The sequence below is a fragment of the Stegodyphus dumicola genome, chromosome 4 (assembly GCF_044657685.1).
Source record: "Stegodyphus dumicola isolate Sdum_Otavi_A_Nest chromosome 4, ASM4465768v1".
NCBI lineage: Eukaryota > Metazoa > Arthropoda > Arachnida > Araneae > Eresidae > Stegodyphus > Stegodyphus dumicola.
In genome coordinates this window covers 31,472,536-31,496,705 of record NC_140771.1, presented here as the reverse complement: position 1 = coordinate 31,496,705, position 24,170 = coordinate 31,472,536, and the positions used below count along the sequence as shown (strand labels likewise).

Genomic DNA, 24,170 nt, shown 5'->3' with positions numbered 1-24,170 from the left:
ACACTGAGGAAGAAGAAAATTACATGAATATTTTTAAAATCTTCAGAATCTGGAACTAATGCTATCAGGAAAATATATGAAGTAACATGATATTACTAACACTGGCTGAAGAAAATAAGCAATTTTCCCCATTCTTACCTTTATTTGTAAAACATTAATTTATACAATTAAAAATGCCTTCTCTGGTACAAATGGTAATACAGAAATTACTAATTCTTTTTCTTTGCTATAACACAACACAATCACAAATAGCAACATTTTCTGTGTACCCACAGCTTAATTTTGTCATGGCAGAATCTCAAAACATCATGTTAAAAGATGCTTCAAAGGGTCTAAACTGAAATTAAAAGGTTGAATTTGATTAAAAAAAGTGAACAAAATCGATGCCTTTTTTAACACCTGTTTAATTGAATGTTATGAAGACATTAAATCTTTCAATTTTACTGCAGTAATTTTTTATGCCTTGTAGAAAATATGCCATTTAGAGCAACGGTGTAGCAAGCATAACTGGCGCCCGGGGCAAAATACCTTTTTGGCACCCCCACAATAAAAACTTTCTGTAATATAATGCATAGAATATATTCGTAATAAGAAAATAATGCAAATAATAATAAAATACTGAATCTGCCATAAAATACTCAAAAATATATTAAGAATTATCACTACCTAACTACATTAGCCTTGGATTCGGAAATGCATCTGTGTCGGCGGAAAAATCAGACATACGATGATCTAGAATTAGTTAAAAAGGTGTTATTTATTTTACATATTTATATAAGTGTTTTTTAAAAGTAGTTTTTAAACAATTATTTATTCTATTCAATTGTTATAATTATTTAATGATCTGTCTCAAAAAATCGTACTACCATAATTGGTGACACATTACGAAAAGCAACCTTCAATGTTGCACGAATATAGAGTTTATATGTCAAAATTCTGAGCAGTAGTAAGTTATCCAGTGTGATGAGATGCAAGTAAGATATTTCACCTGTCATTTCAAGCGTTGTGCCACATTCCGTTGAGTCAACATATTTCTGTCATATTTTCAGTGGATATATGTATTGTCTACTGCATTTGAGCCGCCAATTTCTCTGATTTCAAGTAGCAAGAAACTGTGTCACTATAGCCACATTACTACCGACGAAACTCAATTTTATACAGCGATCACCACGTTAGAATCAGAGGTACTGCAGCTCGTGAAATAATTTTGAATTCACCGGGCCACGGACAAATACAATCTTTAAACAATATTAATTTCTGTTTATGAAGAATTCAAGACACAATCAAGCAGTTGTTGCACGATTCATGGTTGGGTGATATGAGGCCTTCTCAAGTTCTGTCTAAAATGTCAGACTTAGCCGCCAGTAACCTTACGGATAACATTCTTAAAACAATATGGATGAATAGACGCCCATCTAACATGCAAACCATTTTAGCGACCAGTTAAAAATCTTCCTGAAATCGCTGATAAAATTCACGAGCTGGCCATTACAGCGTAAATACACGCAGTGCAGGCTCCTGCTATTGCGGCATTAGAGGCTCAAATTGATGATTTGTCCAAACAGGTTGCTCAGTTACTAGCCATCCAAGCTGAACCTTTTCAGCGCAACCGCTCCACATCACGTGATCGAAATACATGTCGTAGCCCACTGAAGAAACATTATGAAAGCCAGGTATTCATAACCCGGCTATTTGTTTTTACCACCACAAATTTGGAAACAAGGCAAACAAATGCCACCCACTGTGTCGTTATAATGACCAGGGAAACGAGAAGAGCCGTTGCTCGAAGATGTGAACGACACCGGCCGGAATTTTGCACACTTTTTCGTCATCAAAAAGAATTCGGGCTTAAGGTTTCTTGTAGACACCGAGGCTGATGTTTCTGTCGTTCCACCACATTTTCACAAACAAAAGTGCCTTATCAAGTTACAACTTTATGTAGAAAATGGAACTCCTATTCAAACTTATCAACGCCTGATATCTGTTGATTTAGGATTGCGTTGCAACATCCAATGGCCATTCATTATTGCCACTGTTTCACGTCCTATTAGTGGCGCTGACTTTTTTTCAAAAATTTTCTTTTCTTGTCGATTTTAAGAACCGCCGTTTGATAGATTCCACAGCCAACTTAACTTATCCGGGATTAATTCGCAATAGTCAAGATTTGAGCATTAAACCGATTTCGGGTAACTCCCCATGGCATCAAATTCTCAGAGAATTCCCTACAAACACGTGCTCAGTTATGGGTATTTCCGAACCCAAGCACGATGTACTACATTATATTGAAACTACCGAACCTCCAATTGCAGCTAAACCAAGACGCTTACATCCGGACAAGCATAAAGCCACCAAAGAGGAATTTCAGGATGGAACAGGGAATTTGCCGTCCTTCAAAAAGTTCATGGGCCAGTCTGCTCCATGTAGTTCGGGAATGAAATGGTAACTGGATCCTGTGTGACCATTATCATCGGTTAAATGCAGTTACAATTCCTAATCGTTACCCAGTCTCGCACGTTCAATACTGTATGCAAGTTTCAGAGGGAAAAGCTATTTTTACAACCCTTGATCTTGAGCAGGCATATCACCAAGTGCCCGTTAACCCAGCTGATATTCCCAAAACTGCGGTTATTACGCCTTTTGGACCATTTGAGTTTCCGGTCATGACTTTCAGCTTATGCAATGCTGCTCAAACGTTCCAACGCTTCATGAATCAGGTGTTGATCTGCCTCGACTTTTGTGTACCTTGTTTTGATGATGTTTTAAACGCCTCCTCTTCAGAGCAAGAACACCTATCACATTTGAGAACAGTTTTTGAACATTTTCAAAGGTACGGTGTCAGTCTTAATCCTTCCAAATGCGTTTTTGGCCAACCAAGAGTATCCTTTCTTGGTCGTGAAATTTCGCTGATGGCGTTCGACCCCTTCCAGATAGTCACTGCTATCCGCATTATACAAGAACCATCTTCAGTGAAGGACTTAAGAATCTTGCTATGCTCAATTTTTATCGACGTTTCTTACCTCATGCAGCGACCATACAAGCACCTCTAAATTCTGTTTTGGTTGGAAGCAAGAAAAACAATAAATGTGTTATAACCTGGACCACCTAATCTCGCAAAGCGTTCCAAAAATGCAAAAATGATTTAATTTCCGCAACAAATTTGCAGTATCCTTCCGCATCTAAACCATTATCACTCTACGTTTATAGGGTATTTCTCATGCTTTCCTAGCATGCCTTCATTGTGTAGTGGTTCTGCATGCTGGGCAAATACTCCAGAGGTCAGCGGTTCGATTCCCGGCGAAGGCGTTGCATATTTTTCATATCTTCTGCTTCCAAAAAATAACCTGATGTCTCTACACGTCAACGTCTCTACGCATCAACGACAGATACAGGAGCAGTTTTACCAGGGTTCACAGCCATATTTTAGTTAAAAAAATAAGCACCTATAAGCACTTTTCAAGCACATTTTAAGAAAAAAAATAAGCACCTGTCTAATTACATTATACACAACTGCATAACCTTAAAAATTAGACTTGTAATTTAAAATATGAGAAATACAGTATTTATTAAGAGAGAATAAGCATTACCTCAACCATGGAAAATAATTACTTTTCTTTTTTTAAATTTTAAATAACAGTTCAATTTACAGAACTAGTTTACAATGAGAGAAATAAAACTATGCAGAACTAAACTATATTACAAGATTTAATGTTGAAATTTCAGTTCAAAATAGAAAAAATAAATAATAATAAGGCATATTTATTGTATTCGCTTGAAACCTAATAATAAATACAATTTATTTTTCCACTCATATTGATATTTAAATAATTTAAATCTAAATTCTGAACATTTTCTAAATTTTCATTGTATATCAGTTTTCCCTTAACAGATATTGCCTTAACAGTTTTCCCTTAGCAGATCATTGTATATCAGTTTTCCCTTAACAAGTAATTTAAGTAAAAAAGCGGAACATTTCTGAAATCAAAAGACAGAAATTTGCTTCATGCAGTCATCCTTTAACAGTAAAAGCTTAACTAACCCGCATACTTCGAAATTGGTGAATATTCGGACAGTCGAGCGTAACTTGAAAAAGAGAAGCGGAGGGGGGGGGGATAGACTGTAGCCGTTCTTTAGATTTTTCTGCTAAATAAGTGCTTTTGACATTTCGATATGTGCATCATATAAAAATAAACCAATGGAGCTGAAAAATATTCTGCTTAGCAAGCACAAACTCTCTTAAGTGTTCATAAACAAATCTCGGACAAAACATCAAAATTAATTATCTCTGCGAAATATCGCAAAAGTTATTGCGCAATACGTGTGCCGTAATTCTTCCCTACGTGATATTATGCAATCGGAATCAACAGCTGTCGGTATTGGGAGAATAAAGAACTAAATAACTGGGGTGTTTTTCATTCTAATTTTCAACAGACAGCGTTAAATTGGGTTGGTAGACCGCAGAACTTTTAGCCCTATTCAATCCAGATTGGAAACAAAAAAAAAAAAAAAAAAAAAAGTAAGTCTGTAGCTTGTTTTGCAGTGAACTGTAACAGTTTCAATACTCGAGATTTTGCGGAGAAAGGGGAGAACCTCCCAATCTTCGTACTGTATAATGTATTGGCCAAAAAAATTAAATTATTTTGACTATTCGATTACTTTCCCTTTATTTAAGCCATTCCGAATATCATTCCTTAGAAAGCTAAATCTGTGTTAAAACACAACCATTTTTGGAAGTTTACTATACTTCAGCAGTTACTGCAACTATGTTATTATAAACATTCATAGATAAGCTCATAATATAAGCATAATGATCATAATAAACACGAATATGAACTGACCAAGTGGAATAAGAGTACAAATTATTAAAATCTTGATAGAAATTCAAACGTGCTTAGTATTTGGGTGGGCGGAAAAGAATGCCGAATGTACCGAAATTTTCTACTCCTTCCGCAATTCTTTGACCAACGTCGGGCACCTGTCTGTACTCTTCGTGCACACCAAAGGTTATGTTAATGCAGAGAAAGGGGGAAAAGCTATTTCCGGGAGTATGATTCATCATCTGACATTCCATATTAGGAAGAAAAGTTGTTTATTTAGGTTTGGCTTTGGTACCGGGAAAAATAGCGCGTTCATTAAAAAAAAAAAAAAAAAAAAAAAAAAAAAAAAAACACTAAAAGCAAAAAATAAGGGCTTTAAAGAAAAAGTAAGCACCTATAAGGGCCTTTATATTTTATTTTCAAATATAAGGACTTGTAAGCACTTATAAGGACCGCTACAAACCCTGTTTACAACAGAAAGATCAAGAATTATGGAGACCACTTTCATATTAATAAACAACTCTCACGATCGCGAATTATTAGAAATTTATGAAGCTGTCAAATATTTTCGACGTATGCTAGGAGCAATTTCCAACAGATATCCGTCATATTGAGGGTTCGCGCCGTTCCTTTGCCAATAAACTTTGCTGCCCTTGCGGATGAACAACACCGGGATTCAGAACTACAAACCCTCTTGAAAAGGAAATCTTCCACCAATCTCAATTTGCAGCCTATGCAGCTGTCGCCTGGAAAATCACTTTATTGTGATGTTCAGGATTCAAGATTTCGACTTTACGTTCCCTCTGGGTTTCGCCACGCTATTTTTAGTCAGTTACATCCTGGCATCAAGGAAACTGACACAGCAACGTTTCGTATGGCCTAGCATGCAAAAGGACATAGCCAACCGGACACGTTCGTGCTTGGAGTACCAAAGATCTAAAATTGTCAGACACACCACAAGCCACCTTAAAAATTTTAATTTGCCCTCATCTCGCTTCAATCATGTACACCTCGACTTAGCCAGGTGTTTATATTTATTAATAATAATATAATACATGAATACAATTAATTACTATGTATACATTTTTCTTACCTTGGATGAAGCAAATTTATCATTTACTTCATCAAAGTCGATCCTTTCAAATTTTTCTCTTTCCACATTTAAAAATGCTAGATGACTTAGGGGATCTTAGCCCATCATTGATTGTAAATATGTAAAAATTTATTTAAATTTGCTGAATGAACGTCCATAGCTAGCATTTGATAATGAAATAGTAAGTATTTGAAGAGTGCAACTCTTAGGTTTGGAAAAACATTTTCTCTATAGATCTGAAGTGGAGTTTTAGGTTGTGTTTCTTTTCTACTGCAGAGTAACGTCATGCAGTCACATTCACTGCTCAAAACAATTAGGGGATATTGTGGGTTCGGTATGAAATAACCATATAATCGATAACCTTTTTGAACAAAAGGAAATAGATGAGATTTTAAAGGGAAATTATAATGTTTACAAGGTTGGGAATATGCAAATTTAGTCTGCGACGTCGAAAACTATTCGTTTAAGATAAGAAGTGAAAGCGACCTGCGGCATTCCTTTTGTAGTAAAAGATTAAAAACAATTCACAAGAGTTGACTGTTTGCAGCAGTCAGTCCGATGTCTCAGCAAGATGACTTAGTTGAATCGATAGACTGGAAGGCCATCAGTCATTTACAGGAGAGTCAAACGCAATCCATTGTAGCGAAAACGTTAGGATTTTCCCAAAATGTCATTTCCAGATTATGGAACCAGATTCTGGAAACTGGATATGCTTGAGAAATTCGGGACAAGGTTGTGTTATTGTTTTAAAATAAAAAGTGGGAGATATGCATGCACTTCGTTTAAAAAAATAAAAATATATCTCTACTTTGGAGAAATAAAATGGTCAGAAAGAATGTTTTGGTTGATGTACTGCAAACATTTTATTACACATTTCATCAGAAAAATCAAGAAAATAAATAATTAATTATATTACAATAGTTATTAATTTTAAATATATTTTCCAGAAATCAATCAAAATAAAAACTGAAATTTTCTGGAAAAGCTTGCTTGGAAACCATTTGGCACCCCTCTACGAGCGGCACCTGGGGCATCATGCCACCGATTTAGAGCCATCTTTTCTGTCATGCGAGGCTCTGCTGCATACAATGCAATCTGCAAGATTTACAAACATTTTAGCTCCTATACATGGAAGTTCTAAAGAACATGAGTCCTTTACATTTCAGGCTCATTCATTTTAACCTCTTATTTTGAGGCAGCACAATTCATAAAGTTACAATTTTTTCATCACTATCTAAATGAAAGTATGCGAAAAATTTGCAATAAAATCAAGACTTCTGTACAGAACATTCCAATTTAGCATTTAAAAAATGGCAAGTTTTATTTTCTCTTCCTATCATGGAGCTTTGCTATACTGTAAGCCGAATACGTAGTTACACCAGTACAAATTAAGAAACTGTTCTTTCCTGTTTCGTATTTTATTCCCGTAAACAGCAGGTAGTTAAAAATAAAATATTTTTATAATTTTCCATATACTTCGTATATTTGAAAATTTTAGGTAATTAGACTGTCTTTGATACAATATATGGATTCTTCATTCAATAAATGTTTTGTTACATTCACTTAATGTATTTATTCATTGTGTAGGATTTAAGTAACATTACACATCTGTTTGAACACCCTTTGCTCCATGGCACTTGGATCAGAATTTGCAGATCTACGAATGGCTTCTCTTCAAAACGAGCAAGGGTTAATTTACCATATGATATATTAATGATTACTTCACTAATCAATGGATGAAAAAGTTGATTTCACATTTCACAACATCTCATTCGCTGCCTTTTAAAAAAATCATCAGTTTTCTTCCATATTTTTCATAGCTTGTAGTTTACGAGGAATTTCTGTAGAAGCCAAAGAGAATCTATAGTGATACATGTACTTTTCTGCACCAACATCTCTTCATAAATAAGTTTCATGCAAACTACACTCCAAATGCAAATTTTCACAACAAAAGAGACCAAATGCCTGTTGACCCTCAACTGCCCAGCTTTAGAGGTCTTGCATCACATTCATGTGTATCTCACTGGCTCTATAGACTTGTTGAGCAAGTTGCTAATCAGTCCTTTATCCTGGTTGGAATACCTGCTTTACCAGAATGAGCATTTCTCTCTATTTTGTTCTGAGTGAGCATTTTGCTTTATGCAACATAATCTTTACTGCTACTGACGTTGCCCATTACAATCTCCCAAGAGAAGAAAGTGAAAAGTAATCCTAAATTACAAAACATGATGGAAAACTAATCATTTCAGTTAAGCAGGCTATTGCTATTTTTCTAGAAAGTTTACTTCTCATGCAGAAATTTTCTTCAAAGAAATTTATATAAAAAGACATTTTTAAAAGCTTAGAAAGAGCAGATTATACCTTCTAATTATCCACAACTCCAATTTCAACATGCCATGTTTTTAGCATATTTTCAAGTACATATCTGACCTATTATATTTTTGTATATATACTCAACCAATGCATGCACGAACCATATAAATGTTTAAGTACACATTGATTTACATGAAACTGAGAGGCTACAGTTAAAATGTAGCCACTGCTGTAAAAATTTAAACACTGACCACATACTTGTGTTTTTTTTTTAAATAAGAGTTGGCTGCATCTTGAGAGGGTGCAGACAATCAGAAAGTATCAGAGTTTAAAGTTGGCACATATGAAAGAGTTAAAAATCTTCAATGGCTTTAACATTAGTCTATTAAGGAGACCCATTTTTTAGCAACTCACTTTTTTACATTGCAACAAACCATTGCAATTTAGGAGCTAAATAGATTGGTAGCAGGTGGAATTTGCGGAAATGAAATGCTATGTACACATTAAAAAACTGCTAGAATAATAAAACAAAAGGGAACCACAGCAAAGAAGGCAAACTTTAATCTTTATTAACAGCATAAAAATTACAATTACATCATTTGTCACACACAAACTCATTCCACTCCTTTCTGTTGTTTTCCAATGACTGAACAGCATATGTGCATGTAAGGTGAAATAAAACAATGAAATGAAAGTGTACAAGTCTAGTAAAAAAATCTTCATATAAAAAGCCAAAGTTTCAGCAAAAGACAAAAGTGCCCCATATTGTTTAAAATACAAAAGCCATATGAAAATCTTAAAGAATTGGTATGGAGCAGTCGATCAGAATTACATTTTTGTTTTTATTTAGAAATAATCAAATACATAATTTTCTTGATTATGTTAATACACTGTTTTATGTTTGTCCACTGGAAATGCATTCCTTATCAACAAATAAGTTAAACTATCCTCATCGCACTACAGTTCCAGAATTTAAAATCAAAAGAAAGACATTTTACTACAAAAACTATCACTGCCGATTAGTTGAAAGTACAGTGAGCGAACCCGAGTGTTTAAAAAAAGTGCTCTTTTCCATTGGAATTTTCCTAAACACAAGACAAATGTGCTCATCTTTTTGTGGTGGGCAAAATCACACAAATTCCTTGTTTTGTATAAGAAATAAAAACAAAAAAAAAAAAAAAAAAAAAAAAAAAAAAAAAAAAAAAAAACAACTTTGGTTTCGTTCCCATTTCACCATTATTAAACTACCAATAAACTAGAAAACAGATTTTAATTACTGAAATGCAATTAAAAATTTATTTTCCAGGTTAATCAGCATAGTAAGTATTAAAATGGTCAGGAATGTCAGAATATACAGTTCAGATCAAACATTTAAGAAAGTGGTTTCCAATATGAAGTGAAGTTTCCAATACCATGATTACCTATGTATTAAAATAAGATTACACCAAAGAATTATTTTGGATTGCAAATAACGCATTATGCAGAATATTTTTAAAAATTTCTCGGTTATTAATTAAAGATAATTATAAAAATTCACACTATTATAAACTAAACATTAAATACAGTTTTTTATATTGTACAGGATGTTTAATATTCTCAGACTTCAATTCAACATTAAAACAAACAACATTAAACAAAGAATAACTAAATTTAATGTCAAATTTATTAATTAGAAACTGAATTTCTGTCTTACCTTGGTTAAATAAAAAATATTTAATGATTCAGTTTTAAATATATAACAAATGTTTGCACAAAGTTGCATCACTGAAATAAGAAATAGCGAATGTGTGAAGAAAATAAGTCAAAAGACAACTGAATTTTCAATAACCAGTTTTTTAAATCATGAAACACCAATAATTAACCACTAAACACAGTAATATATTCATAATAAAAAATATTTTTCTATTGTTTAATTTCATTTCTCCTTTCCAGGTGGCTTTGCCCAAAGAGCATGCATGTAAAGGAGATAAGCTTTCATAGGAAATCAGATTGCCTACTGCGCTGCTAAATTGTGGGGGATCTGCACTGCTAATCGTACATCAAATTCCTGCCACCAAATCACCAAATGTACAGGAAATTGAGGAATACGGTACAAAATCAAAAACTTATAAGGATTCAATATTGGACAAAACTTTTCACAATAATGTACAAATTCTGATTTTTCATAGACATTTTTTACTCAAAATAAATAATCAGTTAATCTACTTGCGTGGATCTTTAATTTGATTTTCATCAATACAGGTAGAACAGTGTTGCAGAAGTTTGAACTGTTGACAAATGTGACTTTCCACACTGGCTCAAGAGCTATTCATGTATGCGCAAAAAAATATTAAGGTTGGATGGATAACTCCTGTATAGTAAAACACTGTATTTTTTACCCTGCTTTGGTTAAAATATTGGCTAAAATTCTTCTAAATAATATTCTAATATCAACTCCAATCTTTATGGTAAAAGACTGGAATAAATAAATATCTGCATGGTAAATATGGAAATAAACTTTATTAATTTGCAATGTTTTCTAGATTTTCTACAATTCACCACATTGGAGGAATAATAGTGCACTTGTTATTTCATGATTGTAAATATGAATTTCACATGTAAAATAAAACGCCATAACATATGGTCAGAAAAATTCATTTAAGCAATTCTACTTAAATTACATACTTAATACTTCATTATTGGAAACCACTGTATTGGTCTCATAAAGCATCAAATTAAATGAGATTCTCAGAATTTTTCATGCAATAAAATCAATTATTTACAAGATACATGATAATCCATGAAATTCCACACACATAATACACAATTGAATTACACTCCTCAGTTCATGATTCATAAATTTTAGCCCATTCACCCACCACTGTTTTCTCCTGTGAGTAGAAAAAGTTTGTATGGAGAACAATATTTTTTTTTCGTACACATTTGCAGAAGAGTGTGCCAGTTCCTTTATAGCCAAGGCACCAATATATCGTTCAAGTTTACCTTTTTAAATAGAAATCTGGACACTCTACTGTGGTTCACTATGACTGTACTCGGCAATACCATCTTAGAACTATCTTTGTCAAAGGACCAATTGTTTGGGAATTTCCCAAGGAAATTCTGATCGTCCAAAGTGACCATATGCACTTGTTTTATGATAAATAGGTTTTTTCAGTCCCAGTTCCCTAGGAAAAAATATAATGCGTTTAAAATTCTAGCACAAATTGAATCAAACTTCATACACATTTATTACAAGGCCAAAAATAAAAAATAACATTTTTAGTGTTAACACAATCTGATATACTCAAAAGTTCAAAAGGGGAAACAAGTGAAGAAAATAATTTTAGTAGTGGTTTACTGTATCAAGGAACTAGTAAATGTTCTCAAATTCTAAGTGGATTTAATTTTACAAATATAAAAATAACAATATTTTAAGACGCTTAATATTTTGATAACCTGCAAAGAGATGATTTCAATAATCAAATTACATTTTGGGGAGGGAAGGGGGAAAACCACTTTTTAATAGCACAAGAAATTTAAAAACAAATGTTGACATTGTTATTTAATAAGGCAGGAAAGAGAGAGGTGAAGAGAGAAGCATTAAAAGACAGATCGTATTAGAATTTGGCTTCTGCTTAAGTACACAAGTTTCTTTAAAAACTCCCACATCACCAAAACTCTAGATTTGTAAAGGTGATATAATAAAGCTAGAAGCAGCTAATAAGAATCAGACTTTGGTAACTGAAAAAGAAGAGAGAAATTTATATCTGCTAATAATAAACAGTCTGTTGAAAAATTAGGATTTATTTACCGAAAAATAATTCAGTATTTTATTAAAAATAAATTTTTTCCTTGATCACATTTCTTGATCCTGCTTGTCAAAAATTCAGAAAATATGCAAGTTAGAATGCTGATACAAAATGCTGTTTTGATACTTAGATTATGTCAAAAGCAATAAAATATACAGTCAAAAGTCGTTAATCCGGACTCGTCGGGACTTCGGCGATTCCGGATTATCGATTTTTCCGGATTATAGATCATCAGTTTAAATCTGGTAAGATGGCATGCAAAAATTACAAAATTAAAAATATGAAACCGTAATTTATGAAATAAAGAACAATTATGATCTAAAGGGTATCAAAATTTGACGAAATACTAAACTTAGTACAGAATTATAATCCAAATAAAATAAAAACATCTGCTCTGAAGATAAGGATAGTGTTGACAGATCAACTTCCAATCCGCCCGTGAAATTCATAAACAGATTTCGGATTTGAAAACATACTTTCTCTTTGTAGATACAAATTACATATTAGTAAATATATATTGGAAATTCTATTTGACATAATCTTTCTAATCTATCATAATCTAATAATGACGTTTCTGCCCCCTCCCCTCTGCCGCAGAGCAGCGTGAAATTGATAAACAGATTTCGGATTTCAAAACATACTTTCGCTTTGTAGTAAATATATATCGGAAATTCTATTTGACATAATCGAAAGTTCAAGCTTACTTTTATAAAATTGCTCTAACAGTCTGCAAAAAATAATAAGCTGGATCCAATTCGAAGATTAAGGAACAACGCAATCTGCAACATTAACTGAATTAGATAACTTTAGCTTAGCGTATAACTCCGTTAAACATTAAACGCGCATGCGCACAAACATATTCGCAGCCGTAAACGCCTGTGCGCATGCGTGAACGCGAAGCATGCGCAGAAAGTTTGTAGCTTTGAGGTCCGGATTATAGATCATTCCGGATTATGGGTGTCCGAATTAACGACTTTTGACTGTACTAGGAAAAGAAAAATATTTCAAGAAAACTAATAAGTTTTTAACTAATTGGTTATATTCAAATATAAACTAATTGTTGTTGCTCATGTTGTATCCTTAAATGATAAATTTCTGACAAATTTTTGAATATATTTACACTATCTGGATAATGTTATTTGGTTGGGGGGGGGAATGAAAGCTTTCAGACTTTATATTACGTCCAAAAGGGCCTTTTTTCATTTACACAAATACACATGTTTCGAGAACAACTTGGGATAATGCCCCTTTGGGCCAAAATTATTTTAAAACAGCATATCTTTAGAACTTCCTATAGATAGTCTCGTGCGCTGGAGATATCCCCTTCCCCATACGTTGTTGTCTTCACTCGCTTTGAAATCATAGAGTTTGTTAAAATTCTACAAAATGTGAAGTGGACAATAAATCTAATTCTAAATTTGGGTGGAGGACTAAGTTATTCAAAATTTGATGGCTCTAGGTACCATCGTATTTTCACAATGTGAGAAACATACATACATTCAAGCAGATTCTTCATTATTCAATTTTTTTTTAATATAATGCAGGGCTCTAATATTTCATGGCAACAATTTGAAAAGTGAAAAGGACATTTATAGCGAACAGATGCAAAATCCTGTTTTGAGACTAATAGCCTTTCTAGGCTAAAAAAAAAAAATACTGGTTATATATAAAGATGGGAGATGTATTTGAGAAATATGTTAAATTACTATGAATTTAACACTAAATTTTTTTAGGGTAACATAAGGAAAAATTAATTGGAAATAATGTAATTTTTTTTTAAAAAATCTTACTTTATGATAATTCCAGGTCGCAAATCAAAATTTTTCATCACAATCTCCAATAATTCTTTTTGAGTTTTTGCCGAAGTTCCATAGGACAATACCGTTATGGATAATGGTTCCGCAATTCCAATGGCATAAGATAACTAACAAAAGAACATTGAATAATCTTAAATCTCTAGCAAATGATCAAATCCTTCAAAACATGAACATAACTTCAATAGAACATTTTTCGTGCTTTGTATTAAAATGTTTTGTTTCGTTAAACACACATTATATTGCTTATTAATTGTGCTGCCACTTTTATGCAAATAAACTTACCATTACTCTAAAAGCCAAATCTTCAAAGAGGTGCCCTAACATAAAAGTGCCTATAACTTTTATGCTAGGACACTTTTTGACTTCAATACAAATCTCCACAAAGATACGCAAATCTTTATTGTACGATACTACTGAGCATTTAAAGTTTTAGTTTGCTTTCAGATTAACAAAGCAGATGGATATTCCAATCATATGAAAGTGACCTCAGTATTTTGAAGATATGATACTACCCCCCCAGCAGTACATGAGCAGTAAGAAAGTAATAATTAAAAAAACAAAAATTTGTCAAAATTATTTGGCAGAGTATTTTTAAAGGGTATTTTTCTCTTTTATTTAACAGACTAAACCTGTTTACATGTTCAACTTATTTTTCGCTTTGAAGTTTTACATGTTTCTTTCAGCTTAATATTTTCAACATTCTAACAAACAGCGATTCGGAAAAGCTAGATTTTTAATCTTTCAGGTTTAATGAATCTGTTACTGTTTAACTAAGCTCTATTTTTAAAAGCAAAAAATAGCTAATTTATCTAAACTAAAGCACACTTTCTAATATATCCAATACACTGGTGAAATAAATAAATTTGCATATTTTATCGAATTGCAAGTAAAGAACTGAAGGAAAAACTACTGCTTCTAGATTAAAATGCAAATCTTGTACGGCAAATACGTAAGCGTACATGTTTCTGTAAATGAAACCAGCAGAAAAATAGACTTTATATGGGAGTGGAGGGTAAGACGAATTGTGTTCGCTAGCACACCTCGACACATTTCTTTGTGTTATCTTGCAGCAATCAGTTAAATTCACATCGGAGCAGCAAAAATGAGTAACCACCAACGTTTAGATGATGGAATGAGGTGGCGAATTGTGGGGAGGCTAGAGGCAGGCCAGTCGCAAGTTATGATAGGCAGAGAATTTAACACCCAGCATCGTGTGTAACCTATAGAAACAGTTCCAGGATACTGGATCCATCGATAGAAAGCCTAGACAAGGTCGTCCAAGAGCCACGACGGCCAGAGAAGATCGCTATTTGTCCATTTTAGCGAGGCGTAACAGAGGGGCTACAGATTCTCAGTTGTCTCGGGACCTGTATGCAGCCACAGGAACCCGTGTAACAAGGGTGATTGTTTCCAAAAGACTGAATGAGAGAGGTTTGTTTGCCAAAAGACTGGCGGCTGTTTGCGTCCTGCTCACATCTATGGAGAGGAGAGTCCGATTAGCATGGTGCAGGCAGCATAGTCATTGGAGTACGGAGCAATGGGCAACCGTTCTATTTACTGATGAGTCCTGTTTTAACCTAAACACTAATTCCCGCCTTACTTTCCTATGGAGAAAGCCAGGGACCCGCTACCTATCCTACAACGTCTGCGAAATCAACAATTATGGCAGTGACCGTGTAATGGTCTAGAAAGGCATCATGTTGGATGGCCGCACATCTGTCCACATCTTTGACAGAGGCTCTGTGACGGTGTGAGGTATGGGGATGAGGTCTTGGAGCCCTATATTCGCTTTTTCCGGGGTGCAGTGGGCCCCGAGTTCATCTTACAGGACGATAATGCGAGGCCACATAGAGCTCTTCTGGTCGACGAATTCCTCGAAAGCGAGGATATTCGCCAGATGGATCAGCCAGCCAGGCCTCCAGACCTCAACCCTACACAGCAAGTTCTGGGTAAGGCAATTGCAACTTGCAACACCCCTCCGAAAACCATCCAGGAACTGAAAACATCGTTGCTGAATCAGTGGGACCAGTTGCCACAGGCACTGATAAACTGCCTCATTTCCAGTATGACATCAATGCTGCGAGGCTTGTGTGGCTGTAAGAGGAAACCATACCACATTTCTTTTGTGTCTTCTGCAACTGCTGTTTCAGACCTTCAGACTCCCACGAGCGTTACACACGAACATATGGATCTATTATAACTGTTGAATGTTTATTTTGTTTGTATTATATCAACTCATATTCACACCAAATTTTATTAAAAATCTGTCCAGTAGTTCTGGAGATTGTAGATTAAATATGAAAATTCTCTTAATTTTTTTCACCAGTTAGATAACTTTCTGTCACACTGTGTTATGCAACTAGTACAGAGTCTATTACTTTTTTATGCGAACGTTTTGTTTTATAGCGAGTTTAACTTCCAAGCAAAGTGAAATACATTTAAAAAAGTTCATAGTTAAAATTTCTTAGGTTTGATTTAGTTTATTTGATTACGGCAAAGCACTGTAAGGCTATTTGCCTAAGGAAAGGGATGCCTTTGTGGAGGACTTTCTAAGGGAAGCTGTCTTATATACACGTTGCACATGAGGAAAACCTCCAAAACGCCCATGCAGTCAGCCCGTTCACAAAATTCGAACCTCAGACCAAATTACCAGTGTTCGGTGACTTTACCACTCGGTCGCTGGTGAGCAAAAGTCTCTTAGGAACACAAATATACTTATATACAGGGTTGCCACTCAAACAGGAGAATGAAATTCCCTGATTTTTCCAGGTGTTTTAAGAAAATTCCAGTCTATCCATGCAATGCAAGTTGGCTGTGCTAAGAGGTAAATTAATTATGGTATTACTTGAAAAAACAAATTTGCCAATTACATATGACTTATAATATATATATATATATATATATATAATTTCCAATGCATTACTATTATAACTATAATAGGAGTTGTTTTCTCCATTGAAGATTGAGATTAGAATCTGCCCAATCTAGATTAAAAAAAGTCTTTTTTTTTTTGCAAACATTTTGCAGCTAAACAAAAGAAATCTATTTAATGCTATTTTTTAATAAATTCGGGTATTTTATAATTTAGCAGCATACATAAGAAAAAAATTTGTGCATTAAATTTCGTGATGGTATGTCATCATACTGCTAGAATTAATTTCAGGATTATGCCAAAGAAAATTTTCTGAAATTTGAAAGTATTATTTACTAATAAATAAATTTAGAGGGAAGAAGCAACATTAAATGATATGAATAGCATAAAGATAATTACTTAAAAATTGAATTAGAATAATCAACGATATTTTAGTGAGAATATACTAGCCTAGTGACTGATTACTATTTTTTTTATTTTACTGCAAAATGACAAATAAGGCATTTATTAAAAAGAAAAAAAAAAAAAAAAAAAAAGGTTGAAAACATTTTGGGATAAAATTCTAGCCTTGGCACGATTTTGAAAATTGTTGCCAACACCAAAATGACCTGTTTTACTGCTCATCATAATGTTGCCAAATCCCATGTGTACCTTACATGGAGGTTATTCTAACCAAAGAACGTCTATGTAAAGAAGGAAAGGTTTCACAGACATAATGCTATTACGGCGCTAGGAAGTGGAGGGAAAATTTGTCAGCTGCCCAGAATTTCCCTCTCAGCGATGTGTACAGGAAATCGAGAAACTGTTGTTAAGAAGAAATGTTCTTTGACAAAACGCTTCTTTTTAAAATTTTTTGAAATGATTTAAACATGGATTTTCGTAAGAGTTTTCCCCTTCAAAATTACTAATCCATTAATGAATTTACTTGCATGAAAAAATATTTTCTTTTCCTTTAAAGTTTAAGAAATTTTAAACGATATTCATTTTACGAACTCCGACCCAGGCTTCGAGCTTTGGCGACAGATATTTCCCTCTGAAACTAAGACACTCCTGTTGCAGAAAAGTTTTTCCTTCTTAAAAATTCATATTCTTTGTTTCTAACCTCCTTAGTACCATATACTAGGTAGGATTAAACTGATTTTGTTTTATACTACAATAAGTATTTTGTTTAGTTCAACATGCACTGCACATGCGCACGCAATTCTCGAGATTACTGGAAAGCAAAGCTGCTGGAAACTTGTTTTGCCTTTCTAAAAGACAATGTAATTGAAGCAGCGAAAATTGGCTCTATGCCATCTGCCTGAATGACGCTCACACGATACACAATTCGCCAAGAAAGTGATCGCTTCCAACATCGGTGCAAAACTGGCTTTTTTGGGGGGGGGGATCGCGTATGAAATTCCCCGACATTTTCATTTTTTGACTAAAATATTTAAATTCTCCGACTTTTCCCTGAATTTTTTTCAGGCAGCGTGGCAAACCTATATATATTAGTATAATTATTCTGGTCATTTGACAACTTAATACTGAAAAAGGAAACGACTTATATACATAAAAAATATCAATGTTTTCATTACATATTTATGTTAAAAATCAATTAAGTCTAGTAATAAGCAGTTTTCTTTTTGCACAGATGAAAATTTTGAGGCAACCACTTTAAAAAAAAATTCAAAACAGTTATCTTTAGTACTTTTTTAATATTCATGACCCCTGAAAAGTATTCACGAGACATGCTATGTCATTAAAATAAACAATCCATGAGATGAAAAAATGTATTTATATGGCAACTTAAGTATGCACACATGCACAGCAGACAAGTGATCATTACCAATTCTGTTGCATCAAGTCATTTTTTTTTTCCTTGAAAGTAATCATAATAGGATTGTGATGTTTGCCAGCTAATGAAAAAGAAAGCATTGGATTTTTTCAAAAATATACAGTCAAAAGTCTTTAATCCGGACTCGACGTGACTTCGGTGATTCCGGATTATCAGTTTTCCAGATTATAGATCATCAATTTAAATCTGGTAAGATGGCATGCAGAAATTATAAAATTAAAAATATAAAACCATAATTTATGAAATAAAGAGCAATTATGATCTAAAGAGTATCAACATTTACAAAAAAAAAAAAAAAAAAAAAAAAAAAAAAAAAAAAAAAAACTTGATATTTATTTGTTTACTTTATTAAACATTTCTTTCAATGTGCGGATGCGTAAAGCATGCATTACGCATAGTCGAAATTAAAAAATTGCAACCAGAAAACTATTTGATGTGTATTCATGATATTTATAATGACGAGGAATTTGATTTAAATCATATCAAAGACGGAGTACATCGAGATGAAATACTACATTTAGTAAGGAATTATAAGCCAAATAAAATAAAAACATCTGCTCTGAAGATAAGGATAGTGCTGACAGATCAACTTTCAGTTCATTGCGGGTAGCGACGTTTCCCCTCTCCCCGCCCGCAGAGCAGCGTGAAATTGATAAACAGATTCGGAATGGTTAGAGAAACAAAGGATATTTTTTGCAGCGTTTGCGTATTCCACTTTTTGTTTGATGGACATTGAATCATGCTTTCACTTTGTAGATAGATCCTTAGGCAGCTCCAGAATCGGAAATTCTATTTCACATAATCGAAAGTTCAAGATTACTCTTATAAAATTGGTCGACAATCTGCAAAAAATAATAAGCCGGATCCAATTCGAAGATTAAAGAACCTTGCAATCTGCAACATTAACTGAAATAGAGCTTAGCTTATACCATCCGTTAAACATTAAACGTGCATGCACAAATGTATTATGCTCATGCGCACACGCAAATGCGCTTGCGCGAACGCATTATTGTTGACGCATGCGCAGAAAGTTTGTAGCTTTAAGGTCCGGATTATAGATCATTCCGGATTATGGGTGTCCAGATTAACGACTTTTGACTGTATAATTTTGCCTAACAGTATGTAAGATTGCAAATGGAATTCGCCTATGAAGTTGTATTTTGCAAATGATTAAATTATATGAATCAAAATGTAAGGAATTCCCTAATTCTTCTTAAATAAAAACTGATTGCTGTATACATGAAAAAATGGTGTGTGCAACAAATTTGCTCATTTCTCTTTGTTCTTTTAAGACTGCTGTGCCCCCCCATATACAGATTGCTGTATATGGGGTGGCACAGCAGAGTGCGCAGCACCAAGCTGCTGCATTGCCATGGGTAGAAAGTCCCCCCCCCCAAAAAAAAGACTACAGATGTTTCTTGAACTTTAAATTTTGTTAACTGATTTAGTTTTAAGTAATTCTTAGTTTGCTTGCATTTTTTTTAAAAATGGTTGTTATCTTTCACATTCTTAGCTTGCAAACAATTAGTCATTAACAATTGCCGATTTTCTGGAATGAAATTGCAGATAAACAAAAAGTATACCTTTATACATTTTATGAACAAAATATAGTAGTTCTGCATACATTTTACTGAAGGTAAATCTCAAACATATATTTTAAAATTTAATTTCAGACAAAAATATTATGACTTTTTTTATAAAAGCCATTGGAACTTGTAATAAAGAAGTCATAAAAACTGTGATGTTTGTTAAAACTAAAGAAATTGTGCGCACATAGCATCACCCAAAGAAATGCTATCCACATGACTGTCAGAATTAGGCACATTTTGAAAACTTGCGAGTTTCTATTAAGGTAGTTGTTTTAATATGCAAGTAGCAGAATATAATAGAATTACAATAAAAAATACAGTCAAAATTTTTTAACCAACATTCTAAATGAATTTTAAATAAACAAACAAATTTTCAGATACATCTAATGTAACAAATTCTAGACTCAATTTTTGCACAATTTTCTAAACCTAAAATATACTGATCTTAATTCTAATAGCAATGTGAAAACTCATAGCTTACCTGAACTAGGCATCGCCTGCAGAGTCCAGCTTTCACAAGAGACTTAGCAACCCATCTAGCGGCATAAGCAGCAGATCTATCGACTTTGCTGGGATCTTTCCCGGAGAATGCTCCTCCTCCGTGCGCTCCCCAACCGCCATAGGTATCAACTATAATTTTTCGCCCAGTGAGACCAGCATCACCCTTGACATACAGGAATAAATAATTTACCAAATATAATTTATTTTCACATCACAACATTTCAATTTCACTTGTACAGTGCTCCAACACAAAACTACAGAATTTCATGAAGTTGTTTTTTAAGAGAAACTGATCTTTATATTGAGTCACACTAAAAGAGATACTATGAATCCTAAGAAAATCAACAAAATGGATATGATTCAATAAATGCAGTAGATAAAAATAGAGCAGAGAAATTCAATTTCAGACTGTCCTCAAATTTGTGTCTTAAAAATAAAACAATGAAAAGAGTTTTAGCAGTATAATGGAAGCTGCACAAAATTGTAGAGTACATAGCACAATCATAAATGATGACATGTGAATCTATTTTATTTTCTGAAATTTTCCAACAACACAATGGGTTGTTCATTATTATTTATCCCTTCATAAATTCTTCCTTAAAATAATGTTTGTTCAATTTTTATGAATAATCATTTGTTGCTAGCTATATAATTAATCATTTTTATTCATTTTATTCAATACAATCATTATCTTGATTAACAACTGCAACAGAAGTCACATTATGTTTCACATAATATGCAGGAATACAGAATTTATTATTTAATAATCCTTTACTGTAAACAGAAAAGATTAACATTTACTTATAGGGAAAAGATCAAAACTACAACAGAAGCAGCAGTATTGTAATCAAACCAACATCAGCCTTTCTGCCAAGAGCAACTTTAGTTGTTCTCAGCAATAAAGCTGTTATTTATCAAATGAAAAAAAAAAGGGTGCTTACATAGTAAAGCAACCATCTTGGCACAAACCGGCAATTTTTTAAATTTTCTTTAAAAAAAAAAAAAAAAAAAAAAACTCCAACTGTGGATATTTAGCATAAGGTGGCAAGCATTATCAATATACGCCCCCCCCCTCAAAAAAAGTTAGGTATTAAAAAAATAAACCAATATTTCCCCCAAAATCCTTAACTAAATTTTATGGCTGTTCTTTGCACTTTGTACAAAGCTATCTATTTTCAATAAAAAATCATGGTCAAATTAGACAAACTTCGCATTGAGCACCTGTTATCCAAACACCTGTTATCATTTCTTTCAGAGATTTTGCAGCAAAATACTGTATTCCTCCAGAAATTTTAATGCAGTTTTGTTTCATTGCTGGAAAACTCCAAAAGCAATATTTTAAAACTGAGTTAAAGGTATAAGATGTCACAAATTGTCAATGAAAACTGCTGAAGCTTGGAATACAGCAAAAAATAATGCATACGAAAAATGACGACACTGCTTGACTGAAGGGTTGTTTATGATTACAGCTGACAGCGTTGGCCACATTCTGAAAATCTCGCAACTTTTATTAAGGTGTTTGAGATAACATGCAAGTACCGGGAAGGAAAAAAACCCCAAAACAATACAGATACAAAACACGATTTAATTAAGATAACAGTGTTATTAATAACTTATTGCTACTCATATTTAAACAAAGAATATCAAGTTAAATATATTACTATACAATTAGTTAACATAATAATAAGCATAATACGAATCACACTTAAAATAATATTTGAATGCGACTCACCATTGGCCCACCCATAACAAATTCTCCGCAGGGATTAATGTGGTAGATTGTTTTATCATCTAGATATTTCGGAGGAATGCTATGCTTGATCACTTTCTCCATCACTTCTCTCCGCACAACATCCAACGACACATCCCTCGTATGCTGAGTAGATACTACTACAGTATGGACACGTACTGGCATGGCAGCACCATGTTTAAAATAATACTCACAAGTAACCTAAAAGCAAATTTAAAACATTTAATCTAAATTCAAGATTTAACAGTTTAATGGAGAAGGCATTTGCTATAGAATGAATGTTTTCATAGACCATAAACAGTTCCAGTTGATTCCGATCTTCAGCAGAGGGAGTATAGCGAACGGAAGCAAAAACATTGCAAATGAAATAATCTGATTTAGAGTTGAATGCATATTCAGTGATTTATATTTTCAAATGATTTCAGTGTAATATGCACGACAATAAAATTTAAAATAACCATCAATCTATGGTTTTGGGCTATTTTATTATTACTATTTTTTAAATTATGTTGATGAAAACCATAGAAAAAAGGAAAAAAATATTTATCAGAATACTTTTAAACACAAAAATTAATGTGAACATAATTGTGTGGAAATAAAATTAGAAATGTATTGTTTACAAATTAAAAAATAAATGTAAATACTTATTGATTAAACATCAGATAAATCTTCATAAATGACTACAAATTTCTCCAATATTGTAAAACATTTCAGTACATAAAAAGTAATCAGAAATACTACTTTGAAAACCACTTGGGGAAAAAATAGAATCTACACAACTTTCATAATGACTTAATAAGATGTGGAACTCTGAAATAGCATTAAACATAAGTGCTAACTACCTCTAAAGGATATTGAATAAATATTTGTGTCGAAAAACAGATACTGAAATCAATTCTAAAGTTCAAATAAACATTCATTTCTTAAACCAGAAAATAAGAATGAATATTTATGAAAAATTATAAAATACACAAAAAATATTTATGAAAATTAAAAATTATATAATATTCTGTTATGATTAAATTCAAATAAAATCCTGAAATATAAGAACAGAAGTTTCAAAATGAAATTCTGATATAGCTCTAAAATTCCAGTAATTAATTTAAGTACATAAAAATTGCATTAGAATATGATATATGCAAGAATAAGATATTTTATTCTAAAATTATTTTTTTCCATTTTGATTAGCTAGACAACAGGCATTTTTATAGTACAGTACAAAGTCTGTAATTTGGACTTGTCGGGACTTCAGCGATTCCGGATTATAGATCATCAATTTAAATCTGGTAAGATGGCATGCAGAAGTTATACAATTAAAAATATAAAACCCTAATTTATGAAATAAAGAGAAATTATGATCTAAAGGGTATCAAAATTTACAAAAAAAAGTTAATATTTATTTGTTTACTTTATTAAAAATTTCTTTCAATGTAAGCTGTTTAAGTTGCTTCGTTTTTTGTGCTAATACTCTCTCTTTAATTCTATAAACAGAGATAATTTCTTGTTTGGTTACAAAGTTCCACTGTTCAAGTCCTGTAATTGCTGTGTGAATAATGACTAACTTGTTAATCGAAATTTTTCGTTTTCAATAACCTCTCTGTCACTTTCGTCACTATCGGAAGTGTTATTTTCTGAATCTAAAACCATACTACAGATTTCGCCATCAGTTAATTGATTGATGATTGGGGGGCATTGTCGTTGCAATGAAAAACGTTATATCATCTTCATTTGTTACCGCTTCTCAACATTTCTTTCCAAAATCCAATAACTGGAAAATTTCACCTTTAGTTTGCGAT

The 24,170-nt window shown here is 33.0% G+C and overlaps 1 protein-coding gene across 1 annotated transcript in view; it reads right to left on the bottom strand.

The window, feature by feature from the left end:
* Positions 1-8,768: 8,768 nt before the first annotated feature.
* The window catches only part of LOC118198038 (S-adenosylmethionine synthase-like), a 39,281-nt gene continuing 23,879 nt past the window's right edge, over positions 8,769-24,170 (bottom strand). Inside the window, exons 6-9 of the mRNA XM_035369625.2 lie at positions 22,357-22,575; positions 20,605-20,787; positions 13,799-13,932; positions 8,769-11,384 (exon numbers count right to left, since the gene is read on the bottom strand). Of these exons, the coding sequence (XP_035225516.1) occupies positions 11,282-11,384; positions 13,799-13,932; positions 20,605-20,787; positions 22,357-22,575 (639 nt within the window). The 3' untranslated portion in view covers positions 8,769-11,281. The remainder of the gene's footprint in view (positions 11,385-13,798; positions 13,933-20,604; positions 20,788-22,356; positions 22,576-24,170) is intronic.